This window comes from Cherax quadricarinatus, chromosome 8 (genome assembly GCF_038502225.1).
Source record: "Cherax quadricarinatus isolate ZL_2023a chromosome 8, ASM3850222v1, whole genome shotgun sequence".
NCBI lineage: Eukaryota > Metazoa > Arthropoda > Malacostraca > Decapoda > Parastacidae > Cherax > Cherax quadricarinatus.
In genome coordinates this window covers 49,816,599-49,843,856 of record NC_091299.1, presented here as the reverse complement: position 1 = coordinate 49,843,856, position 27,258 = coordinate 49,816,599, and the positions used below count along the sequence as shown (strand labels likewise).

The 27,258-nt window shown below is 38.8% G+C and overlaps 1 protein-coding gene and 1 non-coding gene across 2 annotated transcripts in view; both read left to right on the top strand.

Annotated features, from left to right (window-relative positions):
- Window positions 1-27,258, top strand: part of LOC128685522 (opioid-binding protein/cell adhesion molecule-like) — a 516,529-nt gene that overhangs the window by 299,413 nt on the left and 189,858 nt on the right. Inside the window, exon 3 of the mRNA XM_070083057.1 lies at window positions 26,214-26,393. Within this exon, the coding sequence (XP_069939158.1) occupies window positions 26,214-26,393 (180 nt within the window). The remainder of the gene's footprint in view (window positions 1-26,213; window positions 26,394-27,258) is intronic.
- LOC128685538 (U6atac minor spliceosomal RNA) lies at window positions 24,441-24,552 on the top strand. The gene has a single exon (XR_008406524.2). It is a non-coding gene; the product is annotated as a U6atac minor spliceosomal RNA (small nuclear RNA).

Below are 27,258 nucleotides of genomic sequence, written 5' to 3'. Positions count from 1 at the left end.
GCCTTATCTAAATACTGTTCACTTATATGTTTCACTGTAAACACCTGGTCCACACACCCCCTACCTTTCCTAAAGCCTCCTTGTTCATCTGCTATCCTATTCTCCGTCTTACTCTTAATTCTTTCAATTATAACTCTACCATACACTTTACCAGGTACACTCAACAGACTTATCCCCCTATAATTTTTGCACTCTCTTTTATCCCCTTTGCCTTTATACAAAGGAACTATGCATGCTCTCTGCCAATCCCTAGGTACCTTACCCTCTTCCATACATTTATTAAATAATTGCACCAACCACTCCAAAACTATATCCCCACCTGCTTTTAACATTTCTATCTTTATCCCATCAATCCCGGCTGCCTTACCCCCTTTCATTTTACCTACTGCCTCACGAACTTCCCCCACACTCACAACTGGCTCTTCCTCACTCCTACAAGATGTTATTCCTCCTTGCCCTATACACGAAATCACAGCTTCCCTATCTTCATCAACATTTAACAATTCCTCAAAATATTCCTTCCATCTTCCCAATACCTCTAACTCTCCATTTAATAACTCTCCTCTCCTATTTCTAACTGACAAATCCATTTGTTCTCTAGGCTTTCTTAACTTGTTAATCTCACTCCAAAACTTTTTCTTATTTTCAACAAAATTTGTTGATAACATCTCACCCACTCTCTCATTTGCTCTCTTTTTACATTGCTTCACCACTCTCTTAACTTCTCTCTTTTTCTCCATATACTCTTCCCTCCTTGCATCACTTCTACTTTGTAAAAACTTCTCATATGCTAACTTTTTCTCCCTTACTACTCTCTTTACATCATCATTCCACCAATCGCTCCTCTTCCCTCCTGCACCCACTTTCCTGTAACCACAAACTTCTGCTGAACACTCTAACACTACATTTTTAAACCTACCCCATACCTCTTCGACCCCATTGCCTATGCTCTCATTAGCCCATCTATCCTCCAATAGCTGTTTATATCTTACCCTAACTGCCTCCTCTTTTAGTTTATAAACCTTCACCTCTCTCTTCCCTGATGCTTCTATTCTCCTTGTATCCCATCTACCTTTTACTCTCAGTGTAGCTACAACTAGAAAGTGATCTGATATATCTGTGGCCCCTCTATAAACATGTACATCCTGAAGTCTACTCAACAGTCTTTTATCTACCAATACATAATCCAACAAACTACTGTCATTTCGCCCTACATCATATCGTGTATACTTATTTATCCTCTTTTTCTTAAAATATGTATTACCTATAACTAAACCCCTTTCTATACAAAGTTCAATCAAAGGGCTCCCATTATCATTTACACCTGGCACCCCAAACTTACCTACCACACCCTCTCTAAAAGTTTCTCATACTTTAGCATTCAAGTCCCCTACCACAATTACTCTCTCACTTGGTTCAAAGGCTCCTATACATTCACTTAACATCTCCCAAAATCTCTCTCTCTCCTCTGCATTCCTCTCTTCTCCAGGTGCATACACGCTTATTATGACCCACTTCTCGCATCCAACCTTTACTTTAATCCACATAATTCTTGAATTTACACATTCATATTCTCTTTTCTCCTTCCATAACTGATCATTTAACATTACTACTACCCCTTCCTTTGCTCTAACTCTCTCAGATACTCCAGATTTAATCCCATTTATTTCCCCCCACTGAAACTCTCCTACCCCCTTCAGCTTTGTTTCGCTTAGGGCCAGGACATCCAACTTCTTTTCATTCATAACATCAGCAATCATCTGTTTCTTGTCATCCGCACTACATCCACGCACATTTAAGCAACCCAGTTTTATAAAGTTTTTCTTCTTCTCTTTTTTAGTAATTGTATACAGGAGAAGGGGTTACTAGCCCATTGCTCCCGGCATTTTAGTCGCCTCATACGACACGCATGGCTTACGGAGGAAAGATTCTTTTCCACTTCCCCATGGACAATAGAAGAAATAAAAAAGAACAAGAGCTATTTAGAAAAAGGAGAAAAACCTAGATGTATGTATATATATATATGCATGTGCGTGTCTGTGAAGTGTGACCAAAGTGTAAGTAGGAGTAGCAAGATATCCCTGTTATCTTAGCGTGTTTATGAGACAGAAAAAGAAACCAGCAATCCTACCATCATGCAAAACAGTTACAGGTTTTTGTTTCACAGTCATCTGGCAGGACGGTAGTACTTCCCTGGGTGGTTGCTGTCTACCAACCTACTACCTAATATATATATATATATATATATATATATATATATATATATATATATATAATATATATATATATATATATATATATAAATATATATATATATATATATATATATATATATATATATATATATATATATATATATATGTTTGTATATATCTGTATCCACGAACGAATGGTATTAATCAATAACAACACTGCAACTAGCCTAGGATTCGAACCCATGTCGTTTTCGCGCGCCTCATGGTGAACGAATATCACACATGACGCTCGAACACCACGGTACCACGCAATCGATCACCATGACGCGGGCCAAAACAACATGGGTTCGAATCCTTGGCTAGTCACAGTGTTGTTATTGATAAATACCAATCTTTCGTGATTACAAAGATAAATATATACTGCTCCTGAGGCTAGTACACCAAACGGGGAGTAGAATAAAATTAGCCAAGAGGCCCCCCTCACCACCGTAAAACTCCTCGCTCTGCTGGGTGCGTGATTCTTGTAGGATTGCGCTGTCCCGTGGGTTAGAGCGTCATATGTGATTTTCGTTCACCATGAGGTGGCCAAAACGACATGGGTTCGAATTCTCGGCTAGTCGCAGTGTTGTTATTGATTAATAACACTAATTCGTTGTTGCAATAATGTATATATATATATATATATATATATATATATATATATATATATATATATATATATATATATATATATATATATATATATATATATATATATATATATATATATATATGTCGTGCCGAATAGGCAGAACTTGCGATCTTGGCTTAAATAGCAACGCTCATCTTGCCATATAGGACAAGTGAAAATTTGTGTATGCAGTAATTTCGCCAAAATTATTCTGAACCTTACGAAAAAAAAATATTTCACTGTTTGTTTAGTATTAAATTACTGTATACAAATCTAAAATATATTTAGTTGGGTTAGGATAAAATAAATTGCGCTTGTTATAATAAGGTTAGGTAAGTTTTCTAAGTTCCTTTTTGTGCAATTATAAATTTTTACATCAACATTAATGAAAAAAATATATCTTTAAACGTATAAGAGAAAATTTTAGAAAGGACTTAATTTTAAATGAGTTCTTGCTAATTGACCAGTTTTACATATCCGGCACGACATATATATGTCGTGCCGGATAGGTAAAACTTGTGATTTTGGCTTAAATATCAATGCTTTTCTTGCCGAATAAGGCACGCGACAATTTGAGTATGTAATAATTTAGCGAAAATCATTCTCAACCTAAAGAAAAATATATGTTTCATTGTTTATTATTAATTATTGTAAACTTATCTAAAATATATTTAGTTGGATTAGGCTAAATTAAATTGCTCTTATTAATATAAGGTTAGGTAAGATTTTTTAAGATTTTATTGGTACAAAATTATTTTTTACACGATCAGGCCATTTCCCACCGAGGTAGGGTGACCCAAAAGGAAAGAAATACTTTCATCATTCAACACTCTAACCATCACTTATACATAATCACTGTTTTTGCAGAGGTGCTCAGATATGACATTTTAGAAGTCCCTCCAAACTGCCAATTTCTCAAACCCCTCCTTTAATTTAAGTGCAGGCATTGTTCTTCCCATTTCCAGGTTTCCATGAATCCCTTCACACAATATTACCCTGCTCACACTTCAGCAGCTCTTCGTCTCCATTCACTGCTATCTAACAAACTCACACATGCTTGCTAGAAGTGCAAGCCCCTCGCCCACAAAACCTCCTTTACTCTCTCCCTCCAACCTTCTCGAGGACGACCCCTACCCCGCCTTCCTTGCCCTACAGATTTATACGCTCTCCAAGTCATTCTACTTTGTTCCATTCTTCTAAATGACCAAACCACCTCAATAAACCCTCTCCATCCCTCTGATTAATACTTTTAGTAACTCCACATCTTCTACCTTCCACACTCCGAATTCTCTGCATTATATTTAAACCACACATTGCCTTTAGACAGGACATCTCCACTTCCTCCACCTGCATCCTCGCCGTAGTATTTGCAACCCAAGCTTCCCTCCCATATAAGAGTGTTGTACCACTATACTTTTGTACATTCCCTTCTTCGCCTCCATGGATAACGTTTTTTACGCACCACTCACCATTTTTTCCTTCATCAATTCTATAATTAACCTCATCTTTCATAAACTCATCCGCTGACAAGTCAACTCCCAAACATCTGAAAACATTCACTTCTTCCATACTCCCTCTCTCCAATGTGATATCCAGTTTTTCTTTATCTGAATCGTTTGATACCCTCATCACCTTACTCTTATCTGTGTTCACTTTCAACTTTCTGCCTTTACGCACCCTCCGAAACTCACCCACCAATATTTGCAACTTTTTTTAGAATTTCCCATAAGCACAGTATCTTCAGCAAAAAGTAACTGTATCAAGTCCCATTTTGTTTTTGATTTCCCATAATTTAATCCCACCTCTCTCCCTCAATACCCTAGCATTTACTTCTTTTACAACCCCATCTACTAATACGTTAAACAACCATGGTGACATTACACATCCCTAGCTAAGACCTACTTTTACCGAGTAGTAGTCTCCCGCTTTCCTACACACCCTAACCTGAGCTTCACTATCCTTATAAAAACTCTTTACAGCATATAGTAGCATACTACCTATCCCACACACTTGCAACCTCTGCCTCATTGCTCCTCTATCCACTCTATCATATGCCTTTTCTAAATCCATAAATGCAATGAAAACTTCCCTACATTTATCTAAATACTGTTCACATATATGCTTCAGTGTAAACACTTGATCTACACATCCCCTACCCACTCTAAAACCTCCTTGCATCTTCAATCCATATATATGTGGATGCGTTTGTGTGTGTGTGTGTGTGTGTGTGTGTGTGTGTGTGTGTGTGTGTGTGTGTGTGTGTGTGTGTGTGTGTGTGTGTGTGCTTTTACAGGATCATTAAGATACAACATTTATGTTCAGATATTTCTGTGAATGCTAAAACTTTCATGTGTCTGCCAGCTAATGCTAACTTATATATATATAAATACAAATTGAGTGCATTATTTTTCCTGCAACTTTCCCGGGAACCTTCAGAAGGTACAGTATCTTTCCATTGTTAACCTCTACATTAGTGTTATTTTCATCATCTTGTCTGTTATCATATATTTTCACCTATTTACTAGTGCACCTTCCTGTCTGTCTACACAGCACCACCACACATACCTAGTAAACAAACCTTTAGAATGTCATTGGCTTGCATAATTTCCATATTATAATACGTTAGATCTGATATTTTTTTAATATCTTTAACTATAGAAAGTTAGAATTACTTTATGTTAGTGTGCAGATACTCCAGACTACTTGTCACAACCCAGTGTTTGTAAAAGTTAATCACATCCGTGTACTAGTACATTCCAAAAAGGAGTTTATGTTGGTATATCTCTCGTTCGTCATCATCAATGTTTGTTTATCCCCTCCGAATGAGAGTCCATGTGATTATCTTCCTATGTATGTTCATGGCGATATTATTATTGGCAATACATTTCACTCAAGTACTGGGCATTGTTGGTGTTAATGTGACATTAAACAACGAATAACTGCTCACCTAATTGCCGGGTCGTCTCATTAGTTTGGAGGCGGCGGTTTAAGCGAACCATGTCGCCTCTACAAGGAGTAACTTGTGGCGGAAATTGTTCCCTTGTTCAATGCTGGCTTGTTCTTAGTTATGTACCTACTAAGCTGTTCCCTTGCTCGTTTGTTCTTCAGTCATGAAGTTGCTTGTGCTTCAGTCATGCAACTACGCAAATGTTCTTTTACTCATTGCTGGTTTGTGTTTCAGTCATATAACTACTGAACTGTTGTTTCCTTACACACTGCTGGATGCGCTTCAGTCATGTACCCCTCAAGGAAGGTTCCTTGATGTTGGTGAGGGGCTCTTGATTTAGGGAATTGGATCTGTGCTCCAGTTCCCCGAATTAAGCCTGAATGCCTTCCACATCCCCCCCCCCCCAGGCGCTGTATAATCCTCCGGGTTTAGCGCTTCCCCCTTGATTATAATAATAATAATAATAATTCAGTCATGTAGCTACTGAACTGTTTCGTTGCTCGCTATACTCTTGTGCTCTGTTCATACGCAACTGAACTCTTAAACTGCTCGCTCCATGTTTGTTCCCCTGTTATGTACGTACTTAGCTGCTCCATTAGACACTGCTAGTTTGTCTTCCTGTCGTACAGGTACTGGATTGTTCCGTTCCTCACTGTACGTTTGCGTTAATCTCGTGTAGCTGCTGAATCTGCTCCGTTGCTCCCTGCTGTAACCTTATGATAATGTTCTTTGGCTGCTATTCATTTACTCACTGCACCTAGATACTCTTCGAACGTTAATTATTTTGTTTAACCTTCCCACGAGCTTCTGAAAATCTTCCATTGCTAACTGCAAAGTTACGCAGCTTTCTTACAGCTACTGAAAAAAAAAATTTCATTGCTTACCACAACTTTGTACTGTTGTCGTGTGACTGCAGTGTGTGCTCCTCTGTGCGAGTCGACCTTCCTAATGTAGTCTGTGAAGTACGCTTCTCAAACGAAAATAAATAGATTTTTTTTTTTTGCTATATTCAAATCAGGTTTGAGAATCTGTTTAACAGTTATAAAAATGATTTACGTGAGAGGTGTTGCTTTGCATAGCATATACAGTAATGGAGTCCGTAGCAATATAAATATAATATCAAAAATCACAGTCCTAATGTACTGTCCTGAAAACTCTTTATTTTTCAAAACATTTATTATATTTATTAATAATGATAAATTAATATATGTAAAGTCACGCTGAATCAGTGTTGTTATTTGAAAAATATGATTAAACAAAGCGAAAGGAGATAATTCATTGACCGTTCTTGAATACAAAGTGACAGTGGAACTAAAAGAATAGCGTAATGTGCCCAACTGCTGACCGCGCAAGACCAAAACAGCGATAATATCAACAACAGCAGCAGCAGTAGCAACAACAACAACAACACCAGAAGCGATAACAGCATCAGCAACAATAGCCTCAACAGCAGCAGCAACATAGCAACAAAAACAACAACAATAACAATAAGCAACAACAAGTTTGAACAGTAATTCTAATATGCCACAAATATAATTCCGATTAAATATTTTAGCTTGCTCAAAAATATGGCCCCTCCACTTATAATATCAGTGACAAAATAACAAGTCATAGTATGACAGACAGATTAAAAAACCTCGGGAGTGAGATATAACTTTGCCTTGAGACTATGAGGGGCCAACACATGACAATATATGAGAGCACATGCAGAAATTGCATTCACACATATCTAAAACTTGTAATATATCACTTACGTACAATAGGTGTAATATATCACACAGGTACAATAGTTTTAATAAATCACTAAAGAATAATCATTGGAATAAATTCAGGAAAAAATTTACACAAGGTTTAATTCACAAGATACATAGATATTTGTGTTGGTGTAGAAATTGATGTAAACACTAACACTTACCAATGGATTTACATGAGAGATAAATCTTCACGGACAATCGTAAATGATATACCGGAATTTGTTTACAAATACAACGAAACTTCTTGGAAAAGCTACTAATTATCTGTGCTGAGAAGAGAGACTTTCCTGCTGAAAGTTATACATCGGAAGCAAACATACAAACTTCGGAGGCACCAAGAAATATATGACACATAGAAAATAGCATAAATAACGATAAAAAGCACGAAAATGGATAAACAGCAACACAATAGGAGGAAATTCGGAAAATGAAGTAGACAGAAATTCACAGAGATATAATGGTCGTTGTTGCAAATCGTTCCAGCACACATTACGAGCTAAAAAATTATGCCAACGAGACATGTGAATGTGGAAGCATAAATAAATATAATTCTATACACCATTATAATTACTCGAATGCAATAACAACAGAAAATTGTTACTCAGTGAATAATTGTTTGTCTCACATTATTGAGATGTGTAAGGATTACTTTGAGGATATAAGAAGTTAAGCCTAGAACATAGATTGGCGAACTTGAGAGACAATTAATGTTACTGACACTTACCTTACATACACACGGAGAAGAAGGACAGAATAGTAGGACAAGATCAGGGGTTCCCATCGTTTTCTATACCCATTTACCCTAGGAAATGCTTCACTAATATTTCACCACCTAAAAAAGTAATATTTGCATAAAATGCAAATATAAACTGAACAGTTAGAAAATTTTTGGTAAAATATAGGGAATTGTGCTTTTCATTAGTAATCTTTGTCGCATCCCCTGAAATGCCATCTGGCACTCCCTGGGGATGCTTGCACAGCAGGTTGGAAACACCTTGACAAGATGGCGTGAACGGTAAGGAATGATGGATCGAAGGACAAGAGAAGGATGGAGTGTAGGATATGGGAGCTTTCCTAAAGTTGCTTCAAGAGATCACCATCCCCGAAGCTCGGTCCCAGACAGGCCTTCGGGTTGTTTTCATGATCGATCAAGCTGTAAGGACCCGCCGCTTACAGTCCGATATAAGCACTACAACCAGGCTGATCAGGAGCTGATTTGAGGAACGTTTCTAGTTCCCTCTTGAAGACAGTTATGGGCTTATTAGTAATCCCCTTTATGCATGGAGGGAGGTTTGTGAAGCGTCGTGATCTTTAAACACTTATTAAGTTCTCTCTCAGTATACTCTTTGTTTCCTTACCATTCATTTGAGGTATCCTCCACCGTCTGTCAACCATCTTGTGCTGATAAGTAGTAATTTCAGTGTGGAGGATTGGGATCAATCCAGAAACAGATTATGATGTATTTTACTCACCATCGTTCTTAGGAGTTATTAGTACTTCCAATAATTTAAAAGCTTGACTGAGTTTGGACGAACTGTGAAAGTTCTCTGTCCATTTTTCTGCTTGGCAATTTCCCCTGCTTTAAAATAAGCCGTTAGTACACAGCAATATTCTAACCTAGAGAGAAAGAATAACTCGAAGAGTGCCATCAATTGCCTCGTATTTTTTGTTCCGAAGGTTCTAGTTATACACTCTTGAACGTGAGATCTGGCATTTTCACTCCCGGATCTTCCACGTTTAACTAACGTTCTGTTGAGTGGTTTGAGTTTGTCTTGCAATCCGATCTTGATTTTATTTCATGCTTTCTTCAGTGATGTAATAACTGAAATTTTGTCTCAGTCAACATCATAGTGTTAGTATCCCACTGGAAGAATGTATCAGATTGGTGATTTGCTGTATTCTTCTATGCATACCATCTTCATAAAAATTCTAGTTCAACCTGCAAAGGATGTTACAGTGCTATAATTTAAGTCTTTGTTAATGTCCAATATGAGAATGAGAAAGTGTGGTGAGTAACGTGCCTTGGGGGACAGAACTCTTCACTCTGTTTACTATTGGTCTTTGGGTCACATTTGTTCGGAAGTTAAATATCCATCTTCCCACAATCCCAGTAATTGTTTTTGCACACTTTCGTGTGTAATTACCGGATGGCAGCACTTGTCAAAGGCTTTTGGTAATAGTGCAATTTTGCAACAATTGGGAAAGGCAGGAGTGACCTCTTCTGAACCTATGTTGACCTGGGTTTTGGAAATGCTGGGAATCTAAGTGATTGGTAATATTGATTCTTGAAACTCATTCAAAAAACTTGTTAATGTGGAATGCTAGGGTAAGTCATCTCTAACTCTTTTCTACTGCTTTATTGCCATTTTAATGGAGTAGGGCAGAATCGGTGGTTTTTAATTATTGTAATTTCTTGCAATAATTTATGAATAATAAATTGCAGAAGTCAGGGCCTGCGGCAGAGAACAGGGTATGCAGTCAATGACTTCTTTGAAATCCAGTGGAGTTAGTTATATCAGATTTGGGAGACGAGTACAGAATTTTGTGTCTCATGTAGAACTCAGTCAGGTCACCTATCATTAGACCGATTAGTGGCTCACTAAACAATGATTCATACTGAGTCTTAAGAATTTCACTCATTTTTGTTGTTGTTGTCTTCAGTGTTTGTCCCATCTTCTTTAATCATGCACTCGATACAAGATGTTGTTCTCGGCCTAGATTCTCCACCTGAGAAGAAGTATTTTGGATTTCTCTAAATTTCACTAATGGCTTTTAGCTCCCTCTGTATCTTCTGGACTCTGTATGATGTATTCATTTTCAGCTCAACGTTTTCTAATCCCTTAGCCTGGGATATTTTTCATTCTTCTGAGAATCTTTCTGCCTTTGAGAAGCTCTGGTGTTCGTCGTCCTCGCCTTTTTCTTTCCCTTCTCTTCCTCCTTCACAACGGGTTGTGTCTATAGCAAACTCTAATGCCATTGTGCTCATTAATTTAATATACTGATTTAGATCACCATGATCCTATTGCTTTCTCAACATATTTAAGTAAGTTTAAGATTTTCTAGCTACCAGCTGTTGTTCTTGTTATTAAAGTTAAATTTGTTGAACATACTCACATGGTTGACAGTGTTTTACTAATGATAAACAGATGGAATGCATGTCTGCACTTCTATAAGTTCGTGGTCTGAGTTTACTGTTTCAGACGCTACAATGTTTTGAACCAAGTCTTCATTATTAATGAAAATAATGTTTAACGTATTTTCATGTTTGGTCATTTTTTGATATTTGTTTCATAAGGCGTTTTTCTTGCAGTTTTATCATTTCATTTGTGTGAGACTGTTCAATTAACCTAACTTCTGGGATTGTTTTTGCTAGTACAGTTTTTGTGTCATTCTTCCACTGTGGTTGTCTTAAAGTGAAGTCTCCAAACAATAGTATATTTAGTGGTGGAATTGATAGGTATTCAAGACAGTGCTCAGTTTTCAAAAGTTGGTCTTTGAACTGCTGGGAAGTTGCAGCTTGTACTTTATCTTCAGTTACAATAACTAGATTTTGATTTGAAATTTTAAACTCCAGAACTCCGAGCAGCTCATTCGTGATAGCAAGCAACTCGTTGCACAAGAGAGACAGTTTTACATACAGACCCTCTTTCCTTCATGTCTGTTTTTCCGGTTGCCTCAGAGAAGATAGTACCCAGGAATTCATATTTCGTTCTGAAAGTAGCCTTTGACGTGGGTCTCTGAAAAGTTTACAAATCTTGCATTCGACTCAGTGAGGAGACCGCTGATGAATGGCATTTTCTTGTTGCTGCTAGGTTGAAGACCTTCAATGGCTTTGTTTTCAGTGGCTTTGGTTCTAGAATGTTTTGTAGGTGATAATATACTTTTTCCATTGTCATTCTTTTGCGTTTCTTGGCACTACAATATCATTGATACCTGAATGGTTGTTACTTCTATATTTATGTTCACAGCTTACATATACGCCTCGTTCCCTTCATATGTAACGCCGGTCAGTTCGTATCGTAGCAATGTCTCTAATATATTGAGTTACTGTGCATTTGAAGGTGAAGTAAGTGCAGGTCTCGGAATGACATATTTCTTTATTCAAGAGAATAAAGCATTTTCATGGGAGGTCATATTGACATATACCATTTCTTATTCCAGTTGAAACATATTTGTAAAAATTCCCGAGCGTAGTGTCGACAGACTGGGTATTGTAGATAACATCATTTTATTATCCTGATTGCGAACCATTTTGTTTACCGTGGCCGCAGCTGTCACCTGGGCAAATATATCTGTAATGGTGCCTGCGGTAGTCTGTAGCCGAGTCTGTAATCATGGGGAGGATGGATTGAAGGGTAGGGGAGGATGGTGTAAAGGGTAGGGAAGGATGGAGTGAAGGGAGAGTAAGGACAGATGGAAGGATGGAGAAGCATTGAATAAAGGGTAGGGAAGGATGGAGTGATGAATAAGGAAGGATAGAGTGAAGTGCAGGAGAGGATAGCGTGAGGGGTTGGGATCAGTTATGAAGGATAGAGTGATCACTAGTGAAGGATGGAGTAGAGGGTAAGGAAGGACGGATGGAAGGATAGAAAAGGATGAAATGAAGGGTACGGAAAGATGAAGTGAAGGGTAGGAAAGGATGGAGTGAAAGTTAGAGAAGAATGGGTAGGGAAGGATGGAGTAAAGAATAGGGAAGGATGGAATGAGTAAAGAATAGGGAAGGATGGAGTGAGTAAAGAATAGGGAAGGATGAAGTGAGTAAAAGGTAGGGAAGGACGGAGAAAAGGGAAGAGGAAGATTAATTTGCCGAAGCCAAAAGAAGAATGGTGTGAGGGATAGGTGAGCATGATGAGCAGTGTACTGAGCATGATGAGCAGTGTACTGAGCATGATGAGCAGTGTACTGAGCATGAAGAGCAGTGTACTGAGCATGATAAGCAGTGTACTGAGCATGAAGATCAGGGTACTGAGCATGATGAGCAGTGTACTGAGCATGAAGATCAAGGTACTGAGCATGATGAGCAGTGTACTGAGCATGAAGATCAGGGTACTGAGCATGATGAGCAGTGTACTGAGCATGAAGATCAAGGTACTGAGCATGATGAGCAGTGTACCGAGCATGAAGATCAAGGTACTGAGCATGATGAGCAGTGTACTGAGCATGAACATCAAGGTACTGAGCATGATGAGCAGTGTACTGAGCATGAAGATCAGGGTACTGAGCATGATGAGCAGTGTACTGAGCATGAAGATCAAGGTACTGAGCATGATGAGCAGTGTACTGAGCATGAAGATCAAGGTACTGAGCATGATGAGCAGTGTACTGAGCATGAAGAACAGTGTACTGAGCATGAAGATCAGGGTACTGAGCATGATGAGCAGTGTACTGAGCATGATGAGCAGTGTACTGAGCATGAAGATCAGGGTACTGAGCATGATGAGCAGTGTACTGAGCATGAAGATCAAGGTACTGGGCATGATGAGCAGTGTACTGAGCATGAAGAACAGTGTACTGAGCATGAAGATCAGGGTACTGAGCATGATGAGCAGTGTACTGAACATGATGAGCAGTGTACTGAGCATGAAGATCAAGGTACTGAGCATGAAGATCAAGGTACTGAGCATGATGAGCAGTGTACTGAGCATGAAGATCAAGGTACTGAGCATGATGAGCAGTGTACTGAGCATGATGAGCAGTGTACTGAGCATGAAGATCAAGGTACTGAGCATGAAGATCAAGGTACTGAGCATGAGCAGTGTACTGAGCATGAAGATCAAGGTACTGAGCATGAAGATCAAGGTACTGAGCATGATGAGCAGTGTACTGAGCATGAAGATCAAGGTACTGAGCATGATGAGCAGTGTACTGAGCATGATGAGCAGTGTACTGAGCATGAAGATCAGGGTATTGAGCATGATGAGCAGTGTACTGAGCATGAAGATCAAGGTACTGAGCATGATGAGCAGTGTACTGAGCATGAAGATCAGGGTACTGAGCATGATGATCAGGGTACTGAGCATGAAGATCAAGGTACTGAGCATGATGAGCAGTGTACCGAGCGTGAAGAGCAGTGTACTGAGCATGAAGATCAAGGTACTGAGCATGATGAGCAGAGTACTGAGCATGAAGATCAAGGTACTGAGCATGATGAGCAGTGTACCGAGCATGAAGATCAAGGTACTGAGCATGATGAGCAGTGTACTGAGCATGAAGATCAAGGTACTGAGCATGATGAGCAGTGTACTGAGCATGAAGATCAGGGTACTGAGCATGAAGATCAAGGTACTGAGCATGATGAGCAGTGTACCGAGCGTGAAGAGCAGTGTACTGAGCATGAAGATCAGGGTACTGAGCATGATGAGCAGTGTACTGAGCATGAAGATCAAGGTACTGAGCATGATGAGCAGTGTACTGAGCATGAAGAACAGTGTACTGAGCATGAAGATCAAGGTTCTGAGCATGAAGAACAGAGTACAGAGCATGAAGAGCAGGGTAGTGAGCATGATCATCGTACTGAGCATGAAGTGTCAGGTACCGAGCTTGAAGAGCAGGGTACTGAGCAAGAAGAGCAGGGTAGGTGAGCATAAAGTGGTAGGTAGGTGAGCATGAAGAGCAGGGTATGAGAGCATGAATTTGAGGGTAGGTGAGCATAAAGAGTAGATGACACAGGTAGTGTTGCTTTGGATATGGGTAGAAGACATGGTTAGTGTTGCTTTGGATATGGGTAGACGACATGGTTAGTGTTGCTTTGGATATGGGTAGACGACATGGTTAGTGTTGCTTTGGATATGGGTAGATGACATGGTTAGTGTTGCTTTGGATATGGGTAGACGACATGGTTAGTGTTGCTTTGGATATGGGTAGACGACATGGTTAGTGTTGCTTTGGATATGGGTAGAAGACATGGTTAGTGTTGCTTTGGATATGGGTAGAAGACATGGTTAGTGTTACTTTGGATATGGGTAGAAGACATGGTTAGTGTTGCTTTGGATATGGATAGAAGACATGGTTAGTGTTGCTTTGGATATGGGTAGAAGACATGGTTAGTGTTGCTTTGGATATGGATAGAAGACATGGTTAGTGTTGCTTTGGATATGGGTAGAAGACATGGTTAGTGTTGCTTTGGATATGGATAGAAGACATGGTTAGTGTTGCTTTGGATATGGATAGAAGACATGGTTAGTGTTGCTTTGGATATTGGTAGAAGACATGGTTAGTGTTGCTTTGGATATGGATAGAAGACATGGTTAGTGTTGCTTTGGATATGGGTAGAAGACATGGTTAGTGTTGCTTTGGATATGGATAGAAGACATGGTTAGTGTTGCTTTGGATATGGGTAGAAGACATGGTTAGTGTTGCTTTGGATATGGATAGAAGACATGGTTAGTGTTGCTTTGGATATGGATAGAAGACATGGTTAGTGTTGCTTTGGATATGGGTAGAAGACATGGTTAGTGTTGCTTTGGATATGGGTAGAAGACATGGTTAGTGTTGCTTTGGATATGGGTAGAAGACATGGTTAGTGTTGCTTTGGATATGGATAGAAGACATGGTTAGTGTTGCTTTGGATATGGGTAGAAGACATGGTTAGTGTTGCTTTGGATATGGATAGAAGACATGGTTAGTGTTGCTTTGGATATGGGTAGAAGACATGGTTAGTGTTGCTTTGGATATGGGTAGAAGACATGGTTAGTGTTGCTTTGGATATGGGTAGAAGACACGGTTAGTGTTGCTTTGGATATGGGTAGAAGACATGGTTAGTGTTGCTTTGGATATGTATAGAAGACATGGTTAGTGTTGCTTTGGATATGGGTAGAAGACATGGTTAGTGTTGCTTTGGATATGGGTAGAAGACATGATTAGTGTTGCTTTGGATATGGGTAGAAGACATGGTTAGTGTTGCTTTGGATATGGGTAGAAGACATGGTTAGTGTTGCTTTGGATATGGGTAGAAGACATGGTTAGTGTTACTTTGGATATGGGTAGAAGACATGGTTAGTGTTACTTTGGATATGAATAGAAGACATGGTTAGTGTTGCTTTGGATATGGGTAGAAGACATGGTTAGTGTTGCTTTGGATATGGATAGAAGACATGGTTAGTGTTGCTTTGGATATGTATAGAAGACATGGTTAGTGTTGCTTTGGATATGGGTAGAAGACATGGTTAGTGTTGCTTTGGATATGGATAGAAGACATGGTTAGTGTTGCTTTGGATATGGATAGAAGACATGGTTAGTGTTGCTTTGGATATGGGTAGAAGACATGGTTAGTGTTACTTTGGATATGGGTAGAAGACATGGTTAGTGTTGCTTTGGATATGGGTAGAAGACATGGTTAGTGTTGCTTTGGATATGGGTAGAAGACATGGTTAGTGTTGCTTTGGATATGGATAGAAGACATGGTTAGTGTTGCTTTGGATATGGGTAGAAGACATGGTTAGTGTTGCTTTGGATATGGGTAGAAGACATGGTTAGTGTTGCTTTGGATATGGGTAGAAGACATGGTTAGTGTTGCTTTGGATATGGATAGAAGACATGGTTAGTGTTGCTTTGGATATGGGTAGAAGACATGGTTAGTGTTGCTTTGGATATGGATAGAAGACATGGTTAGTGTTGCTTTGGATATGGGTAGAAGACATGGTTAGTGTTGCTTTGGATATGGGTAGAAGACATGGTTAGTGTTGCTTTGGATATGGGTAGAAGACACGGTTAGTGTTGCTTTGGATATGGGTAGAAGACATGGTTAGTGTTGCTTTGGATATGGGTAGAAGACATGGTTAGTGTTGCTTTGGATATGGGTAGAAGACATGGTTAGTGTTGCTTTGGATATGGGTAGAAGACATGATTAGTGTTGCTTTGGATATGGGTAGAAGACATGGTTAGTGTTGCTTTGGATATGGGTAGAAGACATGGTTAGTGTTGCTTTGGATATGGGTAGAAGACATGGTTAGTGTTACTTTGGATATGGGTAGAAGACATGGTTAGTGTTACTTTGGATATGGATAGAAGACATGGTTAGTGTTGCTTTGGATATGGGTAGAAGACATGGTTAGTGTTGCTTTGGATATGGATAGAAGACATGGTTAGTGTTGCTTTGGATATGTATAGAAGACATGGTTAGTGTTGCTTTGGATATGGGTAGAAGACATGGTTAGTGTTGCTTTGGATATGGATAGAAGACATGGTTAGTGTTGCTTTGGATATGGATAGAAGACATGGTTAGTGTTGCTTTGGATATGGGTAGAAGACATGGTTAGTGTTACTTTGGATATGGGTAGAAGACATGGTTAGTGTTGCTTTGGATATGGGTAGAAGACATGGTTAGTGTTGCTTTGGATATGGGTAGAAGACATGGTTAGTGTTGCTTTGGATATGGGTAGAAGACATGGTTAGTGTTACTTTGGATATGGATAGAAGACATGGTTAGTGTTACTTTGGATATGGGTAGAAGACATGGTTAGTGTTACTTTGGATATGGATAGAAGACATGGTTAGTGTTGCTTTGGATATGGATAGAAGACATGGTTAGTGTTGCTTTGGATATGGGTAGAAGACATGGTTAGTGTTGCTTTGGATATGGATAGAAGACATGGTTAGTGTTGCTTTGGATATGGATAGAAGACATGGTTAGTGTTGCTTTGGATATGGGTAGAAGACATGGTTAGTGTTACTTTGGATATGGGTAGAAGACATGGTTAGTGTTGCTTTAGATATGGGTAGAAGACATGGTTAGTGTTACTTTGGATATGGGTAGAAGACATGGTTAGTGTTGCTTTGGATATGGGTAGATGACATGGTTAGTGTTGCTTTGGATATGGATAGAAGACATGGTTAGTGTTGCTTTGGATATGGGTAGATGACATGGTTAGTGTTGCTTTGGATATGGGTAGAAGACATGGTTAGTGTTGCTTTGGATATGGGTAGAAGACATGGTTAGTGTTGCTTTGGATATGGGTAGAAGACATGGTTAGTGTTGCTTTGGATATGGGTAGAAGACATGGTTAGTGTTGCTTTGGATATGGGTAGAAGACATGGTTAGTGTTGATTTGGATATGGGTAGATGATATAGGAAGTGTTGCTTTGTATATAGATAGATGTCTTGGGTAGGGATGGTAGGCAGTCTGACCAGTAAATCACAATACAATAATCTTCCATCTTGTTGAGGTCAGTGTGAGGTGTCGGCAGTCCTGTCTTAAACATTGTTGAGGTCAGTGTGAGGTGTCGGCAGTCCTGTCTTAAACATTGTTGAGGTCAGTGTGAGGTGTCGGCAGTCCTGTCTTAAACATTGTTGAGGTCAGTGTGAGGTGTCGGCAGTCCTGTCTTAAACATTGTTGAGGTCAGTGTGAGGTGTCGGCAGTCCTGTCTTAAACATTGTTGAAGTCAATGTGAGGTGTCTGCAGTCCTGTCTTAAACATTGTTGAAGTCAATGTGAGGTGTCTGCAGTCCTGTCTTAAACATTGTTGAAGTCAATGTGAGGTGTCTGCAGTCCTGTCTTAAACATTGTTGAAGTCAATGTGAGGTGTCTGCAGTCCTGTCTTAAACTTTGTTGATCTCAGTGTGAGGTGTCTGCAGTCCTGTCTTAAACATTGTTGAAGTCAGTGTGAGGTGTCTGCAGTCTGCTTCTCCTCTTTTGTATTCTATTTTAAATATCAGCTCCTATTTTCTGACACTTTTTTGAAATATCCTACAACTGCTTCAGTCTAGTTACATGCACCTCTGAATGAAGCGTCCCTGAAGCGTCCCTAGTTAAGTCTAGTGAATTCTGAATGAAGCGTCCTAGTTAAGTCTAGTCACAGTCTACAGTTCAGTCTAGTTATATGCACTTCTGAATGAAGCGTCCCTAGTTCAGTCTAGTTAGAGGCACTTCTGAATGAAGCGTCCCTAGTTCAGTCTAGTCAGCCACACTAGTGAATGAAGCGTCCCTAGTTAAGTTTAGTAAACTACACTAGTGAATGAAGCGTCCCTAGTTAAGTCTAGTCACCTACACTATTGAATGAAGCGTCCCTAGTTAAGTCTAGTCACCTACACCATTGAATGAAGCGTCCCTAGTTAAGTCTAGTCACCTACACTATTGAATGAAGCGTCCCTAGTTCAGTCTAGTCACGTACTCTATTCAATGAAGCGTCCCTTTTTAAGTCTAGTCATCTACACTAATGAATGAAGCGTCCCTAGTTAAGTTTGTCACCTACGTTAGTGAATGAAGCGTCCATAGTTCAGTTTAGTCACGTACTCTATTGAATGAAGCGTCCCTAGTTAAGTCTAGTCACCTATGCTAATGAATGAATCGTCCCTAGTTAAGTCTAGTCACCTACATTAGTGAATGAAGCGTCCCTAGTTAAGTCTAGTCACCTACACTAGTGAATGAAGCGTCCCTAGTTCAGTCTAGTCACCTACACTATTGAATGAAGCGTCCCTAGTTAAGTCTAGTCACCTACACTATTGAATGAAGCGTCCCTAGTTAAGTCTAGTCACCTACACTATTGAATGAAGCGTCCCTAGTTAAGTCTAGTCACCTACACTATTGAATGAAGCGTCCCTAGTTAAGTCTAGTCACCTACACTATTGAATGAAGCGTCCCTAGTTAAGTCTAGTCACCTACACTATTGAATGAAGCGTCCCTAGTTAAGTCTAGTCACATACACTATTGAATGAAGCGTCCCTAGTTAAGTCTAGTCACCTACACTATTGAATGAAGCATCCCTAGTTAAGTCTAGTCACCTACACTATTGAATGAAGCGTCCCTAGTTAAGTCTAGTCACCTACACTATTGAATGAAGCGTCCCTAGTTAAGTCTAGTCACCTACACTATTGAATGAAGTGTCCCTAGTTAAGTCTAGTCACCTACACTATTGAATGAAGCGTCCCTAGTTAAGTCTAGTCACCTACACTATTTAATGAAGCGTCCCTAGTTAAGTCTAGTCACCTACACTATTGAATGAAGCGTCCCTAGTTAAGTCTAGTCACCTACACTATTGAATGAAGCGTTCCTAGTTAAGTCTAGTCACCTACACTATTGAATGAAGCGTCCCTAGTCAAGTCTAGTCACCTACACTATTGAATGAAGCGTCCCTAGTTAAGTCTAGTCACCTACACTATTGAATGAAGCGTTCCTAGTTAAGTCTAGTCACCTACACTATTGAATGAAGCGTCCCTAGTTAAGTCTAGTCACCTACACTATTGAATGAAGCGTCCCTAGTTAAGTCTAGTCACCTACACTATTGAATGAAGCGTCCCTAGTTAAGTCTAGTCACCTACACCATTTAATGAAGCGTCCCTAGTTAAGTCTAGTCACCTACACTATTGAATGAAGCGTCCCTAGTTAAGTCTAGTCACCTACACTATTGAATGAAGTGTCCCTAGTTAAGTCTAGTCACCTACATTATTGAATGAAGCGTCCCTAGTTAAGTCTAGTCACCTACACTATTGAATGAAGCGTCCCTAGTTAAGTCTAGTCACCTACACTATTGAATGAAGCGTCCCTAGTTAAGTCTAGTCACCTACACTAGTGAATGAAGCGTCCCTAGTTAAGTCTAGTCACTTACACTAGTAAATGAAGCGTCCCTAGTTAAGTCTGGTCACCAACGATAGTGAATGAAGCGTCTCTAGTTTAATCTAGTCACGTACTCTATTCATTGAAGAGTCCCTAGTTCAGTTTAGTCACACTAGTGAATGAAGCTAGTTCAGTCTACTATTCAATGAAGCGTCCCTAGTTAAGTCTAGTCACCTACACTATTGAATGAAGCGTCCCTAGTTAAGTCTAGTCACCTACACTATTGAATGAAGCGTCCCTAGTTAAGTCTAGTCACCTACACTATTGAATGAAGTGTCCCTAGTTAAGTCTAGTCACCTACACTATTGAATGAAGCGTCCCTAGTTAAGTCTAGTCACCTACACTATTGAATGAAGCGTCCCTAGTTAAGTCTAGTCACCTACACTATTGAATGAAGCGTCCCTAATTAAGTCTAGTCACCTACACCATTGAATGAAGCGTCCCTAGTTAAGTCTAGTCACATACACTATTGAATGAAGCGTCCCTAGTTAAGTCTAGTCACCTACACTATTGAATGTAGCGTCCCTAGTTAAGTCTAGTCACCTACACTATTGAATGAAGCGTCCCTAGTTAAGTCTAGTCACCTACACTATTGAATGAAGCGTCCCTAGTTAAGTCTAGTCACCTACACTATTGAATGAAGCGTCCCTAGTTAAGTCTAGTTTTAATGACACATTTAGGACAGCGATGCATTTATTAAATTGTATCGCTTAAAGATAAACGTTTTCAAGGCGAAAAAATCTCACCTTTGAGCGATATTTTTGGGAATATCGAGTTTGTGTGGTGTAAGTGACCGTTAATTATCAAAACTCCTTCGATATAATACATTAAGTTTGAATTCTGTGTTTGAGGGTAAATATACTGAGGGGATTTGTCCGAAAATATTTGAAATGTGGAAGGTGTGTGAAAGTTACCTGACCAGCCAGGCTGTTGGTCGTACGACAGTTTTCGTGCGGCCAGTAGTAACAGCCTGCTTGACCAGACGCTGATCCACCATGAAGCCTGGTCACCGACCGGGCCGTAAAATCCCTCTACAGGTATACTCCAGGATTATGAATGTTTGAATTATGATGAAAAACACAACGAACTACAATGTAATTGATATGATGAACATAAAAATAAAAATTTTGAGATATAATGAAAAGAGAAATAATTTTTGGAGATATAATGAACAGAGAAATAATTTTTGGAGATATAATGAACAGAGAAATAATTTTTGGAGATATAATGAACTACAATGTTTAAGATATGATAAAGTACAGGATGAACTACAACGTTTAAGATATGATGAAGTACAGGATGAACTACGACGTTTAAGATATGATGAGGTACAGGATGAACTACGACGTTTAAGAAATGATGAAGTACAGGATGAACTACAACGTTTAAGATATGATGAAGTACAGGATGAACTACAACGTTTAAGATATGATGAAGTACAGGATGAACTACGACGTTTAAGATATGATGAGGTACAGGATGAACTACGACGTTTAAGAAATGATGAAGTACAGGATGAACTACAACGTTTAAGATATGATGAGGTACAGGATGAACTACAACGTTTAAGATATGATGAAGTACAGGATGAACTACAACGTTTAAGATATGATGAAGTACAGGATGAACTACAACGTTTAAGATATGATGAGGTACAGGATGAACTACAACGTTTAAGATATGATGAAGTACAGGATGAACTACAACGTTTAAGATATGATGAAGTACAGGATGAACTACAACGTTTAAGATATGATGAAGTACAGGATGAACTACAACGTTTAAGATATGATGAAGTACAGGATGAACTACAACGTTTAAGATATGAAGTACAGGATGAACTACAACGTTTAAGATATGATGAAGTACAGGATGAACTACAACGTTTAAGATATGATGAGGTACAGGATGAACTACAACGTTTAAGATATGATGAGGTACAGGATGAACTACAACGTTTAAGATATGATGAGGTACAGGATGAACTACAACGTTTAAGATATGATGAGGTACAGGATGAACTACAACGTTTAAGATATGATGAAGTACAGGATGAACTACAACGTTTAAGATATGAAGTACAGGATGAACTACAACGTTTAAGATATGAAGTACAGGATGAACTACAACGTTTAAGATATGATGAAGTACAGGATGAACTACAACGTTTAAGATATGAAGTACAGGATGAACTACAACGTTTAAGATATGATGAGGTACAGGATGAACTACAACGTTTAAGATATGATGAGGTACAGGATGAACTACAACGTTTAAGATATGATGAGGTACAGGATGAACTACAATGTTTAAGATATGATGAAGTATATTCGATGCTACAAATTCTATAAGATGGTGACGTACTCTCTGAACTACAATGTTTGAGAGATTATGATGAGGTATAACCGAAACTACAATGTAAGATACGATAAAACACATTGAAACCTACAGCGTTTGAGATATGATGAAGCATACTCTGAATTATAATGTTTCTGACATGAGAAAAGTAAAGGAAAAACTAAATTGTTTGAGATATAATGAAATACACACGTTTACAATGTTTGACATATGATGAAGTACACACAAACATACAGTCTTTGAAATATGATGAAGTAAAACACAAATTACAATGTTTGAACTATGATGTAATACACTCAGAATTCAAGTGTTTGATTTATAATGAAGTACATTAAAAACTACTGTATCTAAGATATAATGAGATACGTTTGAGATATAATGAAGCTACTAATTACATCGCTTTAGATATAATGTTTCCAGAAAAAAATACAATAATTGAGACACATAGTAGAAAATAAACTACATTTTTTTAACATATCATGAAGGACACAGCAAATTACAATGTTTGAGATATGATGAATGTAACACCAAGCAACAATGTTTATTAGGTAAGACACATATGCAACAGTTAGGTATCTTTATTTCGAAACGTTTCGCCTACACAGTAGGCTTCTTCAGTCGAGTACAGAAAAGTTGATAGAAGCAGAAGATACTTGAAGACGATGTAATCAGTCCATCACCCTTAAAGTTTTGAGGTGGTCAGTCCCTCAGTCTGGAGAAGAGCATTTTTCCGTTGTCTGAAACAATATGGAGATGAAGTGACAGGATGGAGCCTTATATAGCGCCAACAGGTGAGACGTAGGTCACTAGTAGAAGTAAGAGAGGGACCTGACCTCCCAACATCTGCGTTCTTACTTCTACTAGTGACCTACGTCTCACCTCCTGGCGCTATATAAGGCTCCATCCTGTCACTTCAACTCCATATTGTTTCAGACTATGGAACAATGCTCTTCTCCAGACTGAGGGACTGACCACCTCAAAACTTTAAGTCTCTTCTGCTTCTATCAACTTTTCTGTACTCGACTGAAGAAGCCTACTGTGTAGGCGAAACGTTTCGAAATAAAGATACCTAACTGTTGCATATGTGTCTTACCTAACAACCTGGTGATGGACTGATTACATCGTCTTCAAGTCTCTTCTGCTTCTATCAACTTTTCTGTACTCGACTGAAGAAGCCTACTGTGTAGGCGAAACGTTTCGAAATAAAGATACCTAACTGTTGCATATGTGTCTTACCTAACAACCTGCCGGTATTTTATACCATTTTAATGTTCAACAATGTTTATAATAAAATGAAGTACCGTCAAAACTATCGTGTTTGAGACACGATAAATTACACTCAGAACTAGAACAGAATTCATGAAATATGATGAATGAGATAAATAAAGAGCAAGATAAGTTACAATGCTCAGGGTATGATGAATGCACAGTCAAAAAACGAGTTATAATCAGAGCTGGTTTAGAAAGACACGTAAGCAAACACTATAACATATTTATTAGAAAACGTTTCGGTCCTGGGACCTTGATCACTTCCCAGTGATCAAGGTCCCAGGACCGAAACGTTTTCTAATAAATATGTTATAGCGTTTGCTTACGTGTCTTTCTAAACCAACTTGTCGGTATTTATTACCAAGGTTTATACCATAATCAGAGCTGCACTGTTGGATAAATAATGAAGCACACTCGGAATAACAGTGTTTGTGATATGATGAAATGCATTTGATTCTACAATGTTTGACATATGATGTATCACAGAACTACCTACAATATATGAAGTACTGAAGTATGAAACACAAAATAAACTACCGTAATTAAACCATGATAAAATACATTCAGAACTACATTATTTGAGACCTGATGAATTACACTCAGGACTACAATGTCTCTCACAACGAACTAAAGTATTTGAGAAACACCATCAATGGTATGAGGCTGTGTTTACTCATGATGTTGGTCACACGTGTACGTGTACGAAAGGAGAGAAGGTTAACACTCTTCTTGATAAGGAAGGACAACGCATATACTGTCAAGGCACAGTCGCTTCGGCGACACGCAATGCACAATAACCCGGGTTATTTGTGTATCGTTCCAGTCACGGTATTGTGCCTTTTTGGTTATTTATGCTTCGGCGACACCTGACACATTTTTAGGAGGCCTGGTCATGGACCGGGCCGCGGGGGCGTTGATCCCCGGAATGCCATCCAGGAATGCCCTCCAGATAAACACTGTAGACTGTAAGTGTTTTGCAGGCTGCTGCCGACACTCTCAGTAGTGTCAACAATGTTGGAGTATTTGGGGAGTCTAGCAGCGTGAATATCCACATGACCTGGGAAATTACATCCATTCAGACAGTGTTTTTGTGGAAGAGAAGGAAGAAGAGTAAGATGAGCAAGGGTAAGTGGAGGAAGAGGAGGTGAATAACAAGACAAGAAATGTTGACACCATGTGGGATTATACCACAAACTGTGTTACCCATCAGACACCAGCGCTAAATGTATTTCATCTCTAACAGTTAATTAAACAAAAGGATTTTATCCATCATACTGTATCTTAAAACCAAGCAATAAATGCGTTGTTAACGTTGAGAGAAGGATGAAAGAGTTGATCCCATGTATCAGAAACCTTTCCTACGAGATTAGACTGAGGGCACTGAGTCTACATTCTCTAGAAATCGGTAGAAACAGGGAGGAGGGTATGACTGAGGTGCATAAATCGTAAACAGGAATAGAGATATAAATAACCTGTAATGTGCGGTGTGAATATAATGCAGAGAATCCGTAGTTTGGAAATTAGGAGGAGGTGCGGAGTTACTAGAATTATTATCCACAGGGCTGAGGAGGGGTTGTTGAGGAGATTCGGACATTTAGAGAGGACAGAAGAAAATAAAATGACTTAGTGTATAAATCTGTAGTAGAAACGGTGGGAAACGCCTATGTGTTAATAAAAAATAAAATAAATAACTTGCTAAAATATGTAAGACAGGACTGGCGGTATGAGTGGTTGTGAAGTGGACCTGTTTAGCTTGGGCCAGTAGGCCTACATCAGTGCTCCTTCCTTCTTAAGTGGCTGTGACTAGGACTTGCCTAGCATGAGCCAATAGACCTGCTGCAGTTCTTCTTTCTTGTGTTCTTATGTTTTTAATACAATCACTTTATAAATGGCCTCCTTAAGAAATCCATTATTAAATATATCTTCCGTTTTCAGTTTCTTGATTATGTAGATATTATGTACATGTGTGCTTCTTGTATTCAGGTGCATTTTTTTAATTCCTTAGTAAATACGTATTAAACATATAATTCCCATTAATTTAGCTACTATATTATAAATATTTCCTTGTTAATTTTTTTTTCTTAAATAACTTTCATTTTAAACAAGATTAAACTAAGTAAAAGGACACAAGTGCTACTAATGCCACAATAAAATGTTGCATTAGTTGCCCTTTTGTCCTCTTACCTGACATATTGTTGGTAATTTTATCCATATTATTACAAGATTAAAATCGCACGAGGCAGTACATTAATGTCCCATCCTTCAGCCTCCTTCCCTCAAAAGTCATGATGCTGTGGATGGAACAATTGAGATCTGTGATCTCTCATGAAGCGAAATAAAATGGTTTTATAATAATTTTTCACGAACTAAAACATCACCAAGCGTTAGTCTACAGTTTGGATGTCAACAGCATGCTCAGATCTTAAGCTGTGAGTAATTATTGGTTTGCTCTCCCTTCCTTCTCCTACAGGCGTTCCTGCTGCTGCAGGTATCGTGGATTCGTCGATGGGACTGGCACATCCTCACCACCGGCATCTACACTTACACCAGCGACATGCGCTTCAGTGTCCTTCACACCGAGGGCTCAGACGATTGGACGCTGCAGATTAAATATGCTCACATCCGCGACAATGGCACCTACGAGTGTCAGGTAAATTCTCCAGACTCCTAAATAATTCTTCCATTTTTACTTCTATTACGAAAATTATACGTCTGTTATTGCTAAGTGTGCTACGATCGATTCACAATGACAGAACTGAAAGCAAGTCTTACAATAACTGCTGATGTCTGAATCTATATATTTTTTTTACCATTAAGCATATGAACCTGAAATTTTCTTGGAATTATCAATTAAGGCATAAATAAAATATATCCAGGAAGGAGAAATATTAAATATCAACACGTTACTTAACAATAATATATTGGTCAAGGGAAAATACGTACCATTATATAGTTAACACCTCAGTAATACTTTTTGAACCACAAACTACAGTGCTCTATTTAGTAATAAAGTTATATAGGTCAGTTAAAGTAATTTTCAAATTTATCTACACGTTAATGGCTGTTTTAACTTCGTGAGCTTTGTGGGAAAATACTTGATGTATATGTGCATTTTCATGAACACACACGATCCTAATATCCTCGACACCGCAAATAGCCTATTCAGGATAAATACAACGATGTGAAACAGTAGCCAACACCATGAACAACGAGAGCACACACGGAACGGCAATAGCGACCATCAAACACCCTAAGGAGAACATGCAAATGTTCCAATTGCACAGCGAAGTCCCAATTAGAGTGCTAGTCAGTGTAATTACAGTGTGCTCTGACCGTGACAGTGCACTGATAACCGCAACTTAGAATATCTAGAGCCAAGCTCTGGGCAGCAGGTTTCATAGAGGAGCATCAACATATCAAAATTACTCTTATCATTGCTGCAGAGAATAACAATAACATGCGTTTTGTATACTAGATAAAATTGCATCTTGTAAAGACAATATGAAAATTATGAA